The 18,642-nt window shown below is 42.0% G+C and overlaps 3 protein-coding genes across 4 annotated transcripts; 1 reads left to right on the top strand and 2 right to left on the bottom strand.

The window, feature by feature from the left end:
- Positions 1–411: 411 nt before the first annotated feature.
- Positions 412–1,998, top strand: LOC6504197. The gene is made up of 3 exons (XM_001965129.4): positions 412–1,383; positions 1,439–1,600; positions 1,654–1,998. The coding sequence occupies exons 1-3, from the start codon at positions 439–441 to the stop codon at positions 1,759–1,761; spliced, it is 1,215 nt and encodes a 404-aa protein (XP_001965165.2). The 5' UTR covers positions 412–438; the 3' UTR covers positions 1,762–1,998.
- Positions 1,999–2,702: 704 nt separating this feature from the next.
- Positions 2,703–4,971, bottom strand: LOC6506403 (general transcriptional corepressor trfA). 2 transcript variants are annotated; one of them, XM_014905064.3, is made up of 3 exons: positions 4,822–4,971; positions 3,756–4,759; positions 2,703–3,697 (listed from the first exon to the last, which is right to left on the bottom strand). In XM_014905064.3, the coding sequence occupies exons 1-3, from the start codon at positions 4,884–4,886 to the stop codon at positions 2,877–2,879; spliced, it is 1,890 nt and encodes a 629-aa protein (XP_014760550.1). In that variant the 5' UTR covers positions 4,887–4,971; the 3' UTR covers positions 2,703–2,876. The 2 variants fall into 2 exon arrangements, with proteins under 2 accessions (XP_014760550.1, XP_001965164.2); XM_001965128.4 differs by having other exon boundaries at positions 3,756–4,645.
- A 3,014-nt stretch (positions 4,972–7,985) lies between these two features.
- Positions 7,986–8,477, bottom strand: LOC26513694. The gene is made up of 2 exons (XM_014905135.3): positions 8,322–8,477; positions 7,986–8,270 (listed from the first exon to the last, which is right to left on the bottom strand). The coding sequence occupies exon 2, from the start codon at positions 8,257–8,259 to the stop codon at positions 8,119–8,121; it is 141 nt and encodes a 46-aa protein (XP_014760621.1). The 5' UTR covers positions 8,260–8,270; positions 8,322–8,477; the 3' UTR covers positions 7,986–8,118.
- Between the last annotated feature and the right edge of the window lie 10,165 nt (positions 8,478–18,642).

Below are 18,642 nucleotides of genomic sequence, written 5' to 3'. Positions count from 1 at the left end.
AAAGGCCGCCATAAGATTTGGAACTTAACTTGTTGACTTAACTTGCCACGCGAAGGGGTAAACATCATATCATTTTTTTAGGACTATCGTAAATAGCTTTTGATCTTTTTATAAAGCGGTGCTAAGATTTATATAATTCACTTTGATATGCCGAAAGTAGTAGATCTCTTTTTGTAATAGTTTATATTCAAAGATCTTAAAACTTTATAAATGTCTAACCATTTTTAAGGTCACATCCATGAACTTTTTAATACACCCTATACTATTTAAAAAAATAAAATTATTGTGCTGTTTGAACTTTGAAACGCTTCACGCCAGTTCACAATCGTTATACGCTTCGAATGCTAGATAAAATCTCAAAATCGATCCAATAGCTAAGCTCCGATGACCACACTCTAAATCATCAGTGTCAGTTCGGCTGTCAAAGCGTTAAAAACGATGGAAAACTCGCGGGTGCTGAGGTGTACGAATGTGGTTCTATTACTAACCGGTTACCAAATATATTGGTTCGATATCAAGTCACAGAGATTCGTGTTGTCCTTGCCAGGAGCGGTTAACATCTTTGTTCTGGGTTGTGTCTATGCCGGTTGTTTTTCACAGCATTTTAATCCAAAATCTTCGCTTTTGAATCTCCTCCACGATGTATCGCCATTCCTATTTGGACTAACCAGAATGCAGCTGCTCTTGGGAGTGAAGGCACTGGCCTACGCCGTTTACTCCTCGTTTAAGGCTATTGGAGCCATTAACTCCCTCGTGGAATCACTTCCTCGCAATAATAATGGAATTAGCAAAGATGAGGTCATAGCCTACGCAATGCTGACTTCTACGTTTGGTGTCCTTTCCTGTTTCGGGTTCTATATAGCCTTCGAAATGAAGTTCGAGCTGCCTCCACTCCAGGATGCCATGATCGGAGTGGCTCTGTTCATGCCCCACTGGATATTGGCGGGATCTGTGAGGTTATATACCATTTTGGCCTGGTTAACTCGTGGGCAGATGGAGCATCTCCAGAAGAACATAGAAGAAGTGTTAAGTGCTAATCTGACTAAAGAGGAACCCAACTTGGCTTCCACCTCCTTCACAGTTTCTGCGAGTAACACGAGTCTGGATTATCTGGAAAGCCTCCGGAGAAGATTGGAGATACTTGGCGCCAGATTTAATTACATTTTCAAGGCCCTTCAGCACTCACTGATTTTCCTATTCGGTCTGAACTTTAACTGCCTTTTGGGTGGTATATATTCCTTTATTTACTACCGAAATACTTGGCATGTCCTCTTCGAGGATCGCAAACAAAGAATATTCTATGCCGCAAATGCTTCCATCTATGCCTGCATAGCCTGTGATTACATATGCCTATTGTTTGTTCAGTTTATGATGGAAAATAAGGTATATAACTATATAACATTTTATTTTATTTATTTCTTAAATAAATACTTTCCAGCGTTTAAGCTTTGTGAAATCTTTGGATATGACTTTGTCCCCGCGAAGTGCTTTGCCGAAGAAAATGCGTTCTTTTGTAAAGGACATCAAAGTTATACTTTCCAAGAAATTTCAATCAAAATTTCATTCTATATGGCGTTTTGATATTACCCACTTTAGTCTGGTATGTTATTTAATTAATAGTGTTTTTTTTTTATAATTTATATTGCATTTCAGCTTGTTTTCCTTCAAATGATAATAATAGCCTTGGTTGTGGTATTTCTTTATTTAAATGATGAAATTAATTTGCTGAGGGACGAATTAAATAGTAAAGATGATGAATAATTTTTTAATTTAATAATAAAAAAACAATAATCAAGTATTAATATTGTATATAATATTGTTTATAAACTACCAACTGGAGACAATTCCGACTACTAGTTTTTCATAAACTTCCAGCCAAGGAAGAAACTCTCCTTGAGGCACTGTGGGATAACAACACGCAAAATGCCGGCAAATGAACATAATTCGAGTTAGGAAATCTACATAATATTTACTGTGATGCCAGCCGGCAACCACCCACTCTCTTCGGCGCACCCCATCCACCCCATCCACTCACCCCCAAACACTCGTATCCTGGGCGGTGCACAGGCTATGGCCATGCATGCAAGTCTGCGGAGATGCTGATGAGCAGATAAATTCATTAGGCAAAACCATGTAATTGTTCCACCAGGGCGGCGACGAGGCACAGTCGAGGGCATGGCGAGGATGGGTGGGCGAGGATGTGGCGGACATTTGGCTCAGCTGGCAGCGGAGGCGGCAAAGGCAAGCCAGACGACCGCAGATCTTAAGTTTTCCCCCGGAGGATGGTGGAGCGGCAGTGGCGATGTTGGGAATCACGTAGCCGGAGTTGGCTGGCGAAGCGTTACTAAATACAAATTAAACAAATCCATAAATAATGTTTAATAATATTAACAAGGATATTAGCAGGGACTGCACACAAACACATACCCATTTATATGCACACTCACCCTGCTGGAGCTGGGGCTCTAGATGCATCCACTTGCTCATGCTTTTTGTGAGCCCAGAGTTGGTGTGCATTCTATTGGGCGTGGTCCTGGTGGTTTATGACTATGCCTCCGCAGTCACCTGGCTGTTTACCTCGCCCGAATGTAGCTACATGGGTGTTTACAAGAACCGAGTTTATCAATTCCTGAAGGCTGAAAGAGTGTTACTCTTACGGGATATGATTGGATCACAAGGTTTATAACAAAAAAGGTTTATAAATGTAAGATGTTTATTTATGTTTTTTTTTGTCAAAAAATATCATTTTAGTGAATTTTAAATGTGATAATAAAAGTAAATCAACAGAAAGTTAATTAATTTGAAGAAATGATGAAAAAATTGTAACTCTTCTAACGATATGAAAATTAGATTAACGATTCTTATAATAAATGTTCTTAGAACTTATTTAAGCTCGATTTCAATGTGCGGTTCTGCTCCTTTTTCTTAGCAATTTGCTTCTCAACTTTCAGCAGCTTCATCAGCAGATACTCCTGACGACTTTGCTTCTTTTTGGCACTCTCAGACTTTTCGTCCTCCAGACGCGATTTCTTTGGAGCACCGGGTGTGGCCCTTTTCGATGAAGTGTGGACTGGAGTCCGAGAACTGTGCCTTTCACGATGTCGAGAAGTCGAATTATTGGATCGTCTCTTTCTCGATTCTTTCGACTTTATCTCCCTTGAAGTGTTGGAGCTACCAGAATCGGTTGTGGTACTCGAACTCGAGGAGCTAGAACTGAGACGGCGTCTTTTCGGCTCTGGGCGAATGGTGCGACGGTACGGCGAGGGTTTTCGAATAACACTGGGCCGTCTTGCGGAATGCAAGCAACGAGGCGGTGAAATCAGGAGAGAGCTGCTGCTCGTGGGCGACTCCTGCAGAGTGGTTGAAGATGGAGAACTGCTGCTGTGTCGGCTTTCCCAAACCACCGGCCTCTGTTTGGGCGGTGGCGGTGGAGGCGGTGGTGGCGGTGCTGGCTCTCTTCGAATAGACCGCTCCATTTCAACAGGATAATGAAGAATCTTTTGCGGTGGAGCGACATAAGTAAAGGTGGGTGTTGGCAGAAGAGGAGCTCGTTCGTGGACTTCTATTTGATTATGTGAGTAATAGGGATCCGTATCCATATCATTGAGACAGTACGGAGATGGAGTTGTTTGTCGTGGCCTAGCTAATCTCTCCGGCTGGTAAGGATCCACACTTGGCGGTATAAAACCAGACCACGCTAAAAATAAAATATCGACATTAAACTAAAAATTTATACTTTTTTTTTTGGAACTCACTTGGTGGCAGAGGAGCGGAGGTAGCGACAGGCAGCACCTTATTTTCAAACATCTGATATTTGCCCTTAGGAGTGGGTTCCGGATGCCGAAAACGACAATTTCTGCCCCAAGTACAGGCACTGCGCACATAGAAGCGACAAATCGGCACATCGGCTTGAAATACATCAGTGGGATTGGATTTAACATCATCATCTCCCCCGGACACTTCGCCGTCCTCTAGGTCAGACCCCTTTGAAGCTATAATTGTTTTATCAGACAGTTGTCCAGGTTCCAAGGTGGAATCTTGCAGTTCACCAGATTCGAGGAGTTCATTCTGTTCGGCTTTTTCGAAGCTTTCTTCAGGCTTATTCGCAGTTTTTTCTGGAGTTAAAGTAGTGTCTGACATGTCATTTTCCTTCTCTTTCAAAATCGTAGAACTAAGAAGGTCCTTAGAAAAGGCAGTTTCATCAAGAGATTCATTTCCCAAGTTGTCTGTTTTAGTAGGCGAACATTCAGGGTTTGAAATGTCAGCTTTCTTTTCATTCTCTTCTTCAGGCGGAGCTTCAGGGTTTTCATTAAAAGAAAGCTTTGGTTCCAGGAGTTCTGCAATGTTGCTTTCTTTTGGCTGAGAATCAACTTTCTCTGAAAAAGAGCGGTTTAGTTCCTCTATTTCTCCAACGACTGCTTTCTTCCCGTTGCTGTTTTCTTCCGGCTGAAGATCGGGGTTATCAGGTGAAAGCTTTGGTTCTGGGATGTCTGCATTGTCAGCTTCGTTTCCTTTCATAGTTGTAGTAGTTAGGCAGATCACCTCTTCGACTATTCCGATAACTAAACTTTTGGCGGTTTCGTCCACGGGAAGCGGAATTGAAGGCACATCTTTTTGATCATCTAGGGAGGAAGCTTCCAAGGAACTGAAATCCGTTAAGCCATGTAAAGAATGTTCAAATGGTTTGAATGCAAAAACTGATTGTTTAAAAATTTCATTAGAGTCCTCCGTAGGCGGAGAGTTTTCAATTGAATTTCGACTACCAGTAGTGTAATAAGTTAATATTTTACCCGTTTTAACTGAATCTAACAACATACATACCTTGAACAATCCTCTACGTTGCAAACGGGGCTAAAGGACTCGTCCTTAGCTTGTTTTTCCTCCATTAATCCTACTTTTTCAGGCCAACAAGAAAAATTCTTTAAACTTTTTTATCGAAGCTCAGTCTGCTGTTGCCAGACTGTTACTGAGAGAGACTAGTGTTGTTGAATGACAAAAAATTACCGTAATGACACAGTTTTCAAAACTATTCTTCGGACACATTTTATTTGAGGATTATTTGATTATTTTATTAAATAATATAAATTTTAATATTGAAAATGTTTTTGAACAACAGTACTTCCCTATAATTTGGAGATCTTGCTATCATTTATTGACCCCTCTTAAATTGTCTCATTACCTGCCAAAAATTGATGTCCTTCGAAACAAAATAAAAGAAAACTTCACCTAATGGGTTTTAAAATGCATGTTTTTTGCATGAAAATTAGACAAAGACAATTCCCTCAGGCCATGGTCAAAAGAATGGGGCAACAGCATCAATTTCCACAAAATTGCGTCACTAAATTACCATAACGGTTGGGGCAATCTGCAGTCCCCCCCCATTCCAACCTGGAAAAAAACCCCAAAAACTAACGGAAACATATTAGGGGAACTTGAGAAACCAAAACAGAACAGCAGGCGACAAGTGAGACACGAGAAGTAGACGAGAGACGAAAGAGACAAATGCTGAAGCCGCAAACAAAGAAAGTGGAAAACAGCGCGAAAAACGCAAACATCAGCGCAATGCGGCAATGGAGTTACCTGGCGGCAGCAGGCAGATTGTCAAAGGGGGAGGGGGGGAGGTCCTGTCCCACAGGACTTGTAAATAGCAACATGGCAAACAAGTTAAAAAGTTTTCCTCTTGTTCTTTGGCATTTCTTTATGCCCGGGTCGCGGGCCCAAACATAATCGTTTCTCATTTCAATGCAGGAAGAGGTCCCCTCAATGCCAGTACCCCCCAGATACACTGAGAATATTTTGGGAAACTCAAAACCTTAAATTAAATATATCAAAAAACATTAATATTTTATTGTCATGAAAATATATACCATATAGTTAGAAAAATATTAAGATTTAAGTATATATCTTACATTTATTAAAAAACTATTTTCTGAGTGTAACAATCGCCTCCTGGTTACATTCGCTCACCTTTTCCTTTGGCCCCTGCCCGCAATTTAGTTTTGAGCGTAATTTCTTTTAATAGCGCCAGCCGACAGATAAAATTCCGCTGAAGTAGAGCCCCCGAGAACCCGGAGACTATGTCCCATCCTGACACTGACATTGTTGTCTTCTCGCGCCCAGTTGCCCCAGCCGGATGGCCCCTGCATCCAACTCCATCTCGGGTCAAAGGGGGCGGCGGTCTCTTCGCTGGCGGATATCGCAAGTAAATTGCTTAATTTTGGCCATGTCTCCGGGTCTGGGGTTAGGCGGCGTCTCTTCGGTTTGTTTTATTGGAGGCAAGGACTTTTGCGTCCCCTAAGGCCGCTCAGGTTGACGTTTTCCGGGCCATGACGATTTCATTTGCATTTTATGATAATTGAACTTCATAAATATGTCACGGCAGCATCTTAAAAGTGCCAGAGGTAAGCACACATAACAGACAAAGCATCCAGGGCCCTTTCCGGGGTGAAGGTCCAATCCTCTTCCTGTTTTGTGGGTGCCATGTGCTTCATAATTATTTTGAAGTGTCGCCATTAATTTGAAATACTTATGGTCGTGTGGGGCTGGACGATAAACTCCCGAACAAGAGTGGATAACAACGGTTGTAATTTAAATATGTTAAATACTTAAATACGTTTAATGTAAAAGGTACGACAAGGATCGTTAAGATGTTGATACATTTCGGGGCGGAATTTTCACAAGAAGATATTAACTGTGGAGCTTGTGAGGCAGTTCGGGAAGAGTATGACTGCTAATCCCTGTAGGAACTCTCCGAAATCCTTTCAAAACCCACTTCCTGAGATTTCGAACCAATAATTTACCCACTCAACACCTCAACCAGTGTTTACCCTTTTGTGATTCGAAGAAAAAAGTAACATTTAACGCCTCATTAGAATCAGGACATCGAGACATCCACCATCCATCTTGATAGTGGGGCAACAACAGGGAGCAACAGTCAGGACGGCAACGAAGGCAATGAATAAACTCCCGCATAAACAGGATATATGGCCACAAAATCCCAGAAGCGCCTTGCAGCAACGGCAGCGGCAATGAATATTAATGAGATGTCATCAGTCTTTCGTCAAATTAAAACGCACAGCTACGAGATCCCTGAATCCGGGCCAGACCTGACAGGAGCAGACAACACTCCTTCTTGGGTGTTGTGTGCGCACATCCTGCGGTAACTTTTCTAATTGTTGCCAACACAACGCGAATAAATCAGCAGCCAGAAGCCAGCAGCCAGAAAAGGGAGCAACAACTATACAACTAGCTGAAGGCCGTGAGGAATTTCGGCAATTTGTTTTCCACTAGTTGAGTATTTCGAGAAAGGGGTGGAACGGGTGGCAGGCACTGGGGTATGGGGTATGGGGTGGCAAGAATGTCCGGATAGGTAAGTCAGCATCATCAGCCCTTAACCCTTTTGGGCAATGCGTCGTCGGCAGTCAGCATCATCGTCACACGTCAGCGCACTATCATCACGCTTGTTTACACGCATAATTATGTGTGCCGGATTTCGGGAAAATCATCTCCTCCTGTTGTAGGAGGTATATCCTTCGTCTCCGTTTCCACTTCCGCCTTCTATCGCCAGAGCTCCTTCCGGTATCCTTGCGGCTTTTGGGGTCTGCCGCGGCAGACGATTTAATGCCTCGTGACAGATTTCTCACTTGAACGTAAGATGACGGGCGGCGTCACAATTTGATGCTGATAATATGCTAATGAGGTTTGTTTATTTGATTTATATTCCCCTTGTCAGGCAGCCGCCGTGGAGAAGGTGTCGAAGCCGCTGGGCAAACAGTGGGATCAGGACCTCGTCCTGGTGCTCACTCAAATCAAAGTCAAGTGGAAGTTAATCGGCCTGTCGAGGGGGGATTTTCCGCAGCTTCGAGGAAGACGCTTGCGGTCAATAATACTGTCAGGACCTCTTATTTCCATCACTTTATTTAAATTGGAAAGTAATAATAATATTATACTGAAGAGGATCTAAGTGATATCGTTTGTTATACAGATTATTTGCTTAATGTTTCTTTATTTGAATGTTTTGGAATAAATTCATGTTTTGGGGCTTTCGTTTGATTACATTAATACATTAACAGGACATTGCATAATAACAAGAGTTCATAGCTGGATCGCCGACGACGGCTATGAGGATATTTTCCTAACAATAATCGGAATGAATCGAATCAGGGCACAAGTCACGGCGAAGACCACAAGATTGGCACGGACCTCTTCCTTGGAGCGGTCCTCGATTTTGTTCGGCTCGATGGACAGTGTGCGAAACATGTTTACTGCAGCTGTTCTTAATTTATTAGAAGGACACACAACACAATCCAAATATAACTTACGTTGCAGGGATAATTTGGAAGACTTGGGGTAAACTTAATTGTTTTTAGTTGTGGCCGGCCAGCCTGGAACGAGTTGTGAATAGGTTCGTAAATGAAATCCAATAGTTTGACACTTTAACCCAACATTAACAGGCAAAACAATGATAGAGTTGTTTAAGCTATATATCCAAAAATAGTATTTTTAATAAAGTGTTGAATAAAGAGTTTTTTAATGAAGAATTTATATAAAACTTTAGCTAACAAGTTAATCAATTTCAGCTATCCCACATATTCTATGAATATCTGCAGATGCAATTTTTGTTAGCCTACTTTTTTGGGCCATTTTCCAGTGGACTGGGCCTAAGTCAAATACCATGTTGTGCGGCCATTAGTCCTTGCAGATTCCGGTGCACATTATTTCTCGAGCCCCGGCACGTGTTTGAACCGCAAACAGATGAATTTCTGCAGTGGCAACCTCTGTTCCTCCAATGAGGACAACGAATTATGAGCAGGCGGCAGCCACTCAGGGCAGTTGCGCATTCCAAGTCTCGTTTCAGGACCAGGAGCATTGCAATTCGTCCTCGGGGTCTTTTTTGTGTTAATAATAAATAAACGGACGGGCCAGGAGTCCCTGGCCCAAAGGCTGCTTCTGTTGCTACTGGTACTGGTACTGGTAGTGTTTTGGACACACCGGAGCGCATTTTAATGGACGAATGCAGCAGCAGTAGCAGCAGTGGCGGCGGCGAAGTGGACCCAAAACCCATAACCAGGAGCCGGGAGCCGGGAGCCAGGAGCTAGAGCACACCTTTTCCCCGGGTGCATGTGTGACACCCAGCAACCCCGAACCACCCGGCTTGAAATACGGCATTTGCTCGTCCATCTTTTGATTTAGCACCGACATAAAAATGATTTATCAGTGACATTAAAATAATGCACACTGTGGCGCATTTTATGTGCGAATGGATTTTCGCGCCTTTTTGTTCCCGTTGGCATAAAGGGGGCGGCACTGGCGGTGGTAGTGGTGATGGTGGTGCTGGTGGTGCAGTCGCATTTACCCCTCTGGCGGTGGAGAACCGAGCCCGAATCCGAACACGAACATCCGATCCGAGACCCTTCCCTCCATATAAGGTCCTCTCAAAGAGCTGTCCGTCTGTCCGTTTGTCCGCTTGTCCGTTCCCCTGTCTGTCCGTTGGTCTCCGTCAGTCTTTGTGTGCTGCCGTCAGCCGAATGTTTTACGGCCGAGGTGTTTGTGACTGAGTCTCCTGGAATCCTGCAGCTGCAGCAGCAATGCCAGAGTGTTTGTAAGTGGGGGGCCATGAGAGCCAGGGGAGGGGTAATGGGGGTGTTGGCTGCACCTATCCGAACCTAGAATTGCACCCGGGCTGCTGTGGCATCATAAATGTAAACTTTTATGCGATTATCGCGCTCTCTTTCTAGCTGCCACACATTTCTCGAGTGCTAGTTGCCAGTTTCCACAAGAAGAAAGATTATCTAATATTTCTTAAAAAATTAATTTAAGCACTTAGGCCAAAATAATAAGTTTATCAGGACTTCTGGCATCATTGCGCAGGCGCGCATTTCTAGTCCATGTATAGCAAAATAAGATTATCATATCCTTTTCCCCCTTTTTTTTCTGGCAGTGCACTTTGGTGCTATTTAAAATGTGCCATAATTTGCACCCAGATGTGTGACACAGCAATCCGAGTGCGAGAGAGACGAGCAGGGGCCTCTGGGTTGGCCCTACTGCTGGTGGCTATCAACTGGAACGCGGCTAGGATGTGCCCTGCCACCAAAATGGACGACAACATATGCCCCCGTGCGGGTCCTGGAACTCATTAGAGTGGGTCCACTGTGTGTGTGTTTGCGAGTGTTTAATGAGGACAGAAGTGGAGGTGCGAGGAGCGCAGGCGCTGCACACGGATACGGGAAGATAGAGGAGCTGAAGATGGGCCCAGATAGGAAGGACATGGAACGTGGACATGGGCATGCACATCTGCCGACGTCGCTGATTGCCCGGGTCCAATCTCAGTGGCAGTACCATTCCCAAACCCATGGCCAGTTGGCAGCGTCAGCATAATTTCCTGATGCTAAATGCCAAACGCAGGACGAACCGGAGCGGGCCAGCCGAGCACTTAAGCCCATCCGCCATCGACTGACCGACTGCCAGCCAGTGCACGAGGCTGCAAAATGGCACTGCCACTGGCTTTGGGATTGGGATTCCGGGAATCTGGCGGGTGCCCGGAGGGACAGAGGGGCTGGACCAGCCCGAATGGGAACAGGACTGCAGGATGGCAGAGTGGCAGAGTGATAGCCTGTTGCAGTTGTAGTTGTGGCTCTGTGTCATTGTCTCGCATGGGGACAGGGACAGGGATACGGCCAGGAGAAAAAGCAGGAGCGGGAGTGGGAGCTGGAGCTGATGCTGGGGAGGAGCATCAGAAGCAGGACCGGCATCACCATCAGGGCAATTTAGAGAAGCGCACACACACAGTGACACACCTGTTTTTGGGTAATTTATCTCGAAGAATTATTATTTCAAATATTTCGAGGGGAAGGGGTACACTCAAAGAAATATATGTTAAGATTTAATATCTAAAGGTACAAGAACTTTAATTATACTATTTCTAAATCTAATACTGTTCATATTAAGTTCTAATTTATTATAATTATAAGTTAAGAAATAAATATATTTTTAGTTAAATATTTCCTAAAGGTAGACATTTTTTTGAAGCATATCTTTTAGTGCGATTATCTTTCAGATTATTATAAATATTCCCTAAATTCTTCTTCCTTAAAATGATTACAACTATTTCCGTTTTTCTAAATTTTTCAAGTGTAAAAGAAGCAGGCGAGATGGAAGCCATGGCACACAGAGACAGGGCGACGCACCGAAATAAAAGGATTTTAAAATGGTCATTTGATATGAATTATGCGCGTTGGTGCAATTACAGAATGCTCCCACCCCCATCACCCTTCCACCGAGAGCACTTGGCCAACAAACTCAAACCTGAACCCTTACACATCCCCATCCTGCACATCCCCCACCCAGTTCCCGGCCGGACTGTGATGCCTTTGTCTGACTGTGATGCGGTTGTCTCGGCGCTTAGAAGAGGCGGATCCTGCTGCTGTTCGGCTTGTTTACGGCCATCCCGGTCCCGGTCCCGGTCTCGGTTGGTGGTCCCCAAACCTTTATTATGGAGCACTTTTGCTGCCCGCGACTTGGACTTCATCGTTAAATAATTAAATCAGCTGCCAGACTAATATATTTCTCTTAATTGCGAGTAACTCATGGTTAGCGCGGACGCAAAGTGTCCGGGCCATTTGGCCCCCATTTCTGATTTATGCGCCGTATAAATAGCCTTGCACCAATAGCTAATATCACTGATGGGCTGCATATGCAGGACGTAATGGATTGTCGAGTGTGATAAATAGCTCCACGAGACCAAGACCTCTTAAAATGAGCTGAACATTTTTGTCCAGCATAAAATTTGTCTCAAACATCTTCTCGATTTTCATTGAATTGTGCCTAAAGTATTGAGCCTAAGATTTATTTGGAAGTAGTATCTATAGAAGACTCCACATCTTCAATATTAAATTGGGTCCCTCGTCTATGACTTTCATAGTTAGCCAAAAATGTCGTCGTTAAAGGAAACATTGAATAATCAATGGAAAATCAACAAAAATGTTAAAAATAATTGCCGCGACACCAGGAACACTTTCCCACCTCAACACCAGTGCCTTCCAAGCCCAAAAGGGGTGGCAGCCAAAAAGGAAAAAATTGAAAAAAGAAATGTAAAAATAATCGGCAATAAATTTAGCAAAAGTGTCGAAAACGGCACACACACCCAGTTGGCAAGGGAGGAGGTTAGAGTCAAACATGGCAGAAATTCGGCCACGCCAAGAACTCATAGTTCAATGTCCTGAGCAGGCGATGCCAGTCCAAGGACCATAGGGCCAAGGGGGGGTAACCGGGAAAGGTCGAGGGGTGGGCCCGGCAAGGTTCGTGGCAACCGCATTTATAATAAATTGAATTGCAATAACTCAACTTCAATCAAAAATCATAATTCATGGAATTCGACAGCCCAGAACCAGGACCAGAGTTGAGTCGAGGCGACTGCAACCCCAGTTTGAGTTGCATCTTTGGGATTTGGGCGCAGAGGATTCGAGTTTTGCAAGGACACATTTTATTCTTAAGCCTTAAATATTCTATAAAATAATTAAAAAATTTATATTAAGAGGAAAAAAAGGGCTGAAATCTATTAATTAATAAAACAAATTCAAATACCGTCGAATATTTAATTAAAATTTCATCTTACTTACAATGTTATCCTCTACAATTTCTTAATTAATTTATATAGAAAGTATAGGAAGTACCAGGTATCTTATAGTCTAATTCTAAGACCTCAATATTCTCACTTGTTTCTTTCGATTTTTTATGTGCTGCCTGAAAGTTGCATTGGCGACGCAGCCGAAAATTATAAATCTACGATTTGACATGAAGACGCGCATGTGTGTGCGAGTGTTGGAGTGTCTGTGTGTGTGTGCTGGAGCTTCAAAGACATGGATTTATAGACGAAGACATAAATACAAGTGGCAATGGGGGCTGAAGTGGGGCGGGGCAGCGAATCGACTGGCCAAAGACACTCGCAAAAACATTGAAAGTGCACCACCGCCCACGGCAAAGGCGGAACACGCTCAAAGCCCATAAATATCCTGCCAGTTAGCTTTGTGTGTATGTGTGTGTGAGAGGTGGAAATGCAACTGGCGGGAAGGAGATCCTTGGAAGGAAAGACTGCAACGCATTTTAGGTGAAAATAATCACCGCTTCACATGAAATCATTCTGGCCGAAATGCCGAATGCCAAGAAGGAAATGCAAGCGGCGCCAAAATGGGATACTCGCAACCCCTACTTGAATCATTCGAAAAAAGGAAGCGCCCAGCGAAATAAATTCAAAGTTCGCCTCCATATCAAGGGCAAACAAATCAAAAGTGACAATTTTTGTGGGACGTAGCTGTGGGGGTAAAACCGTTTAAATGATTTTTAGCCTTGATTTGTGGCATCGGGGAGAACACAAGAAGGACGACATTTTAATGTTAGCTATCCGAACAGTTTAATGTTTCCAAAGATTGCTCAACAAAAAAAATTTATGATATTGGAAATGGTGGTAAATGAAATGCGAGTTTTGATTTCCACTTCAGCCATAAACTTTTCTATTCATGCAATTTCTATAAACATGACAAAAGCTCTTACAAAAGCCGGAATATATTTAAGAATAATACAATGGGAAAAGAAAGACAAATTTTTATAGGTTTCCGTTTTGGTCAAGATAAAAATTATTAGGTTTCAACGAATATAGAATACTTTAATTTAATTACATTTTATTTAAAAAAATGGATATCCAAGATAAAGATTTATTTTAGACCCTTATGCTTGAACCCTAATAATTAAATCTTTGAAAGTGGTGAGGGTTAAAAAATAAATGGGAAAGTAAGAAAACTTTTTTTATATAAAGGAAACTAAAATAACTTACCTATTAAATTCAGGTAATATATATTTGTTTTATTGTTTAATTTTCTTATTACTTCTTAAGAATAATTCTTAGATTTAAAGTTTATTTGAAAATTAATAAATTTTCCATTTCTATTACCAGGTATCTCATTTTCGAAACACATTTTTGACAGGTATTTGAAATTTTTTGTTGTCCGGCGCCAAAGTATTTTAATGTTTATTTATATGTAGATTTTTTCTATGCTATTGCTAAAAAGGACAAGACCCCAAAGGACCTCGCCGAAAAGGTGGCGGATGTTCGTCGCCGGATTTCTGAATATTTTTTTCTAGTGTCATAAAAAGGTCCCGACAATGTAGCCAGCAAGTACGCAACACCTTTGGTCCTGGACAAACATACATACACTAATACACCCAGAAAAAGGACATTCAACAATAGAAGGGGGTGGTGGGCGGAAGTAATTTACAATTTGGTAGAAGAAATGAAAATCAGACATAAAAGCAAACAGAAATTGCAGGATCAGGATGTGTCTGGCCGCGACGTAAATTGACAAGATTTATTTTCAATTAAAACGGGCACTGCGCATTATCCTTTTTGCAGGATACTCGACATAGCCGTCGCTCCCAACACTTTTATTGGCAGCATCGTTTTATGTTTCATCTCAATTGACAATAAATCAAAAGCGGTCGACGCATTTTAACATTTTGCACATTTCCACATTTTGGGTTCCTTTTTGTTTTTTGCCTTTTTTTTGTTTTTGGGGAAGAAAACTGTTAGTGCAAGCGGCAAGGACGAAGGCTGCATGTGCCACCCCTAAGCCGCAACCGCATACAACGTTGATGAATGACGAAGGACATGCACATGCAGTATATATGTGTCTCCATACGAATGCGAGTCCGTTTATATGGCGTGGCAAGGACACGCACACCGATTGGCTGCACGTCGACGTGCAATAATTTCATGTGTCCTGGCGAGGAGCAACAAGAAAAAAGTCTATATTTGCTTATCACACTCGACAGGACAGTACTCATTAAGAAAAAAGGACATTTTTACTAAAATCTTTTTCAAAATATTAAATTTTGATTAAATGGAAAAATTTATATATTTTTTTATTTTATAAAAATTAATAAAGTAGGCTGTGTTTGGAACACATAACACCCTTTGCTGACCTCAATTAAATGGTAACCAAATAAAAGGAAAAAAATAATAAAGAGGGGAAACAAGAAGTGAGCTCTGAGGTGGATGCAGTGCAGCCGCCTCATTGTTGTCCTGGTTATTTATTGCCCATTAAGGCAAGCGGCAATTGCACATGTGTTCTTCACACTGACAATCTTCCAGCTCCCAGCCAGCACCACCACCCCTTCACACTCTCCTACACTCATACACGGACACACCCAACAAACACACTCTGGTTTTATGTGTGTCAGAGTCCTTCTTGTTCTTTGATTCGAGTTGCTTTCGCTTTTAATTGTTTTGCCGGCACAAATGTTGATAATTACACCTTCTTACAATCCGAGTGCAATGAATGATTCGCCACGTACACACATGCATATGGAAAAAGGATCAGGGATGTCCTTTTGTCTAATAACCATAAGATATAATTCATTCTGAATCGTGTTCCTCCAATGGAATTTATGACACTTCATCCACATCCACAACCGTTCACGCACGCAAAAAACAATTATGTGCCTTGGCAACCTCCTGGATTATCCTGTGCCAACCATTTTTATTCAGTGCCCCCATTCCGGAAGAATATTTAATTGCCTTTGGCCAAAGGATTCGAATGGAGACATTAGAAAAATCTGTCGCCGTCGACAGGACACACGTCGTTCAGCTTCAGTCGAGGGTCGTTAAAATGTGAGAATTACAAGGATGAGGGCGGGAGCACTAACTAGGACCAAGGATGTGTGAAACGATCGTGCTTGTTCAAATCCTTAAGCCCACATGTGACGGAGGACTTATTGGACTTGACGAGGACAATTTCAAATCAGAAATATACTTCAAGTTTAGCTTTAAGTTTTATTTACTTTTTTCCCACCAATCACAACGGACGCAACGGAATCCTTTTGAATCCTGTGATGCACAAGAGCAAAAATGCCGGAATCATTGCAAAGTGACAGAATAAATAACAAAGTAAATAAATTTGACCCGTCGCCCTCAGGAACAAAGACAGGACCAGCTAGGACATAAGCTACTGCGGCTTCTGACTGGTCCTCGAGTACAATATGTCCTGGCTCGGTCACAAATTTATGCGGGATACCAAGTGCGGTGCAAGCTGCGTTTGACTGCTCTTCTAGCTGGAAGAGCCAGGACAGCGAGCTGTCCAATGCATTATCCTTGAGTAGTGGTCTGGTAACAAGATGGCCATTTAAAGGAGCTTAAAAGGATCTATGACTAAGAGTATTTCGGAAAAGTAAGTGGGATAGACGCGTTTAATACTGAGATATACTTTCACTATCTAATATGTTCACATTCTGAATCCTGCAGTCTTATCGAATCAACGCAAATTATTGGAGTTATTCGATTTCCAAAAAAGACCAGGATATATGCGATTGATTCGCAGCAATTCCAGTTCTAATTTACTCGGCCTTTTTCGACTGGGTGGCGAAGCTAAAAGTTCACTGAAAATTTTTTGAATGTTGAAATGTCCGATAGTATTCTTCACAACCAAAATCATAATAGCCATGGCAACAGCCGCAGTACAGATCTCCGCGCAGAATCTTCGGATTGTCGCTCTGACGTCTCCAATCATCAATATTTGATTGACCACATCATCGATCATATTTTCAACTGGTAGCCACAGCAGGTACATGGCGAACTCGACCATCAACAGGGCGAACAACGTCTCCAGAATGAGAAGGCCCCAGGACGGCACAGATTTCCAGTGATTGGGTATCAACTTTCGGTGCCATAGCTTTCCCAAAACGGTAAAATAGAAAATTATACTACCTAATATAGGCTTATCTTCAAACGTTTCCGGATCGAGATTGACAAAAAGGGCTGTATTGCAGAAAACATTTATGATAATCGGAACACAATAACATCCTATTCTTCTCATCTGTTGGTTGGAAATTACTATATTATATTACTTTTTTATTACTATAAGACTCTTTATTACCAAATATTTCTAATTACTTACTGGTACTAAGGATAACAAGAAAATAAATCAAAATTTTTGAGAAATTTTTGACCAAAAACTTTGCACTTGAAAATTCCTTTCTTTATAAAAAATCTACTCAAAATTACAAACTACTTGTACTCAAAGATGAAACAGACTGATGAATGATGATCTGACGATGATGACAAGTATAACATTTGTTTCCATAGACTACTAGTTTTTATTTTCTACATATTTGTTATAGTGGATATATTCTTTTAAAGAAAACATCCTTGTATTCTTTACCCAATCGGTATGTCCCTGTGGAAAGGCATCAAGGTGAGCCTTTGGTCCTTGTCTGCCTTTCTTTGCTAAGTCCCAGCATCATGGTTGAATCTTTAATCCTGCCAGCTAAAAAATGCATAAATACCATTTTAATTAGAAAATTAGCTGAAAATATGCAGCTCACGTTAATCGCATGACGTTGTCGGTGTCGCCGTTGTTGTTTTAAGCTTTTATTGTTGCTGCCGGAGAATGGAGCTGGCTGGATGGCAAATGGAAATTGGGATAGAGGGGAAAACTAAACTCATGCAATATCCAAGAGATGCGACAACAGTGTCCTCGGCACACTCGTCGTATTCGCAATATCATTTGCCTCAGTCTCGGCAGTCTCAGCCGCAGAAGCCTCATTCCTGCAGCCGTCCTGCAGCCGCCCTTTGTCCTGACACTGGAAATCATTGCCTTTTTACTCCGATTCGAGATCCTGGCTTGTTGCAAAGGTTGCAGAGGAGTGTTGCGACAAATGCCATTATAATTATTTATACTGTAAGCACATTTTATGGTGTCGCAATTTTAAAATGCAATTAGAAGCGCGCTAACTCTCACTTGCCATTCGAAGGACGAAACCCAGCAGAATACCAAACGCGGCTAAAAAGGAATTGGAAATGCAATAAAGGGGCACAATGAATATAATCGTAACAAAACAAATGTATTTCTTAATGGAATTTTGTCATTTCAAACAAAAAAGCACATATAATATTATGCAAGCATCACCTGAAGTTGCTTCCCTTTTCCAACTCCGTCACCTGTATTTTTGGGGGCTGAGACCATCACCTGAAATTGGGTTTCCTTTCGTGCCTTATTGAACAGCCGCCACCGCGGATAATAATATGAAAACTCATCTCAGTGCCGGGCGAAGCGAATCGAAATGAGGAAACACACAACAGCTGCAGCGATTCAAAAAGATTTCCCTATATTAGAAAATATGAGAGCAAAATTTTCATATTTAGTGGAACTTTTGCCAAACTAAATTATCTGGATAAGCAATATAGGGCCGTCTGGGATTCAATTGAACTATGTATATTTTTCAATAAATTTACATAGCCAAGGGTTTGGGGTTTAATTTTTTTTCTTAGCATTTATAGAGTTTGGATTGTCCTATATATTGAAAGTTTTGTTATTTTTTAAAGCCTTTTCCTTAAAAATTACACCATAATCTTGCATATTTTTCTGTGATATTCTACTCCAATCGGTAAATAAAATTTCTTTGTCCGGAAATAGAACCGAACTGCAGCATTTATCGACTGCGGTCGTAAACCATTTGCAGCAATTATCTGCGCTAAGTTCGCCCGACGCCTTGGGCGAAATATGCGGCAAATTAATATGGCCCAGGACGACTGCAGAAGTTCTCGAGACTAGAGACCAACTTGGCCCGGCCCGACCCGGCCCGGCCAAGACCCGC

The sequence above is a fragment of the Drosophila ananassae genome, chromosome 3R, assembly GCF_017639315.1.
Source record: "Drosophila ananassae strain 14024-0371.13 chromosome 3R, ASM1763931v2, whole genome shotgun sequence".
Classification (NCBI taxonomy): Eukaryota; Metazoa; Arthropoda; class Insecta; order Diptera; family Drosophilidae; genus Drosophila; species Drosophila ananassae.
Note: the sequence above shows the minus strand (reverse complement) of the source record. Positions and strands in the feature narration are given on the sequence as shown.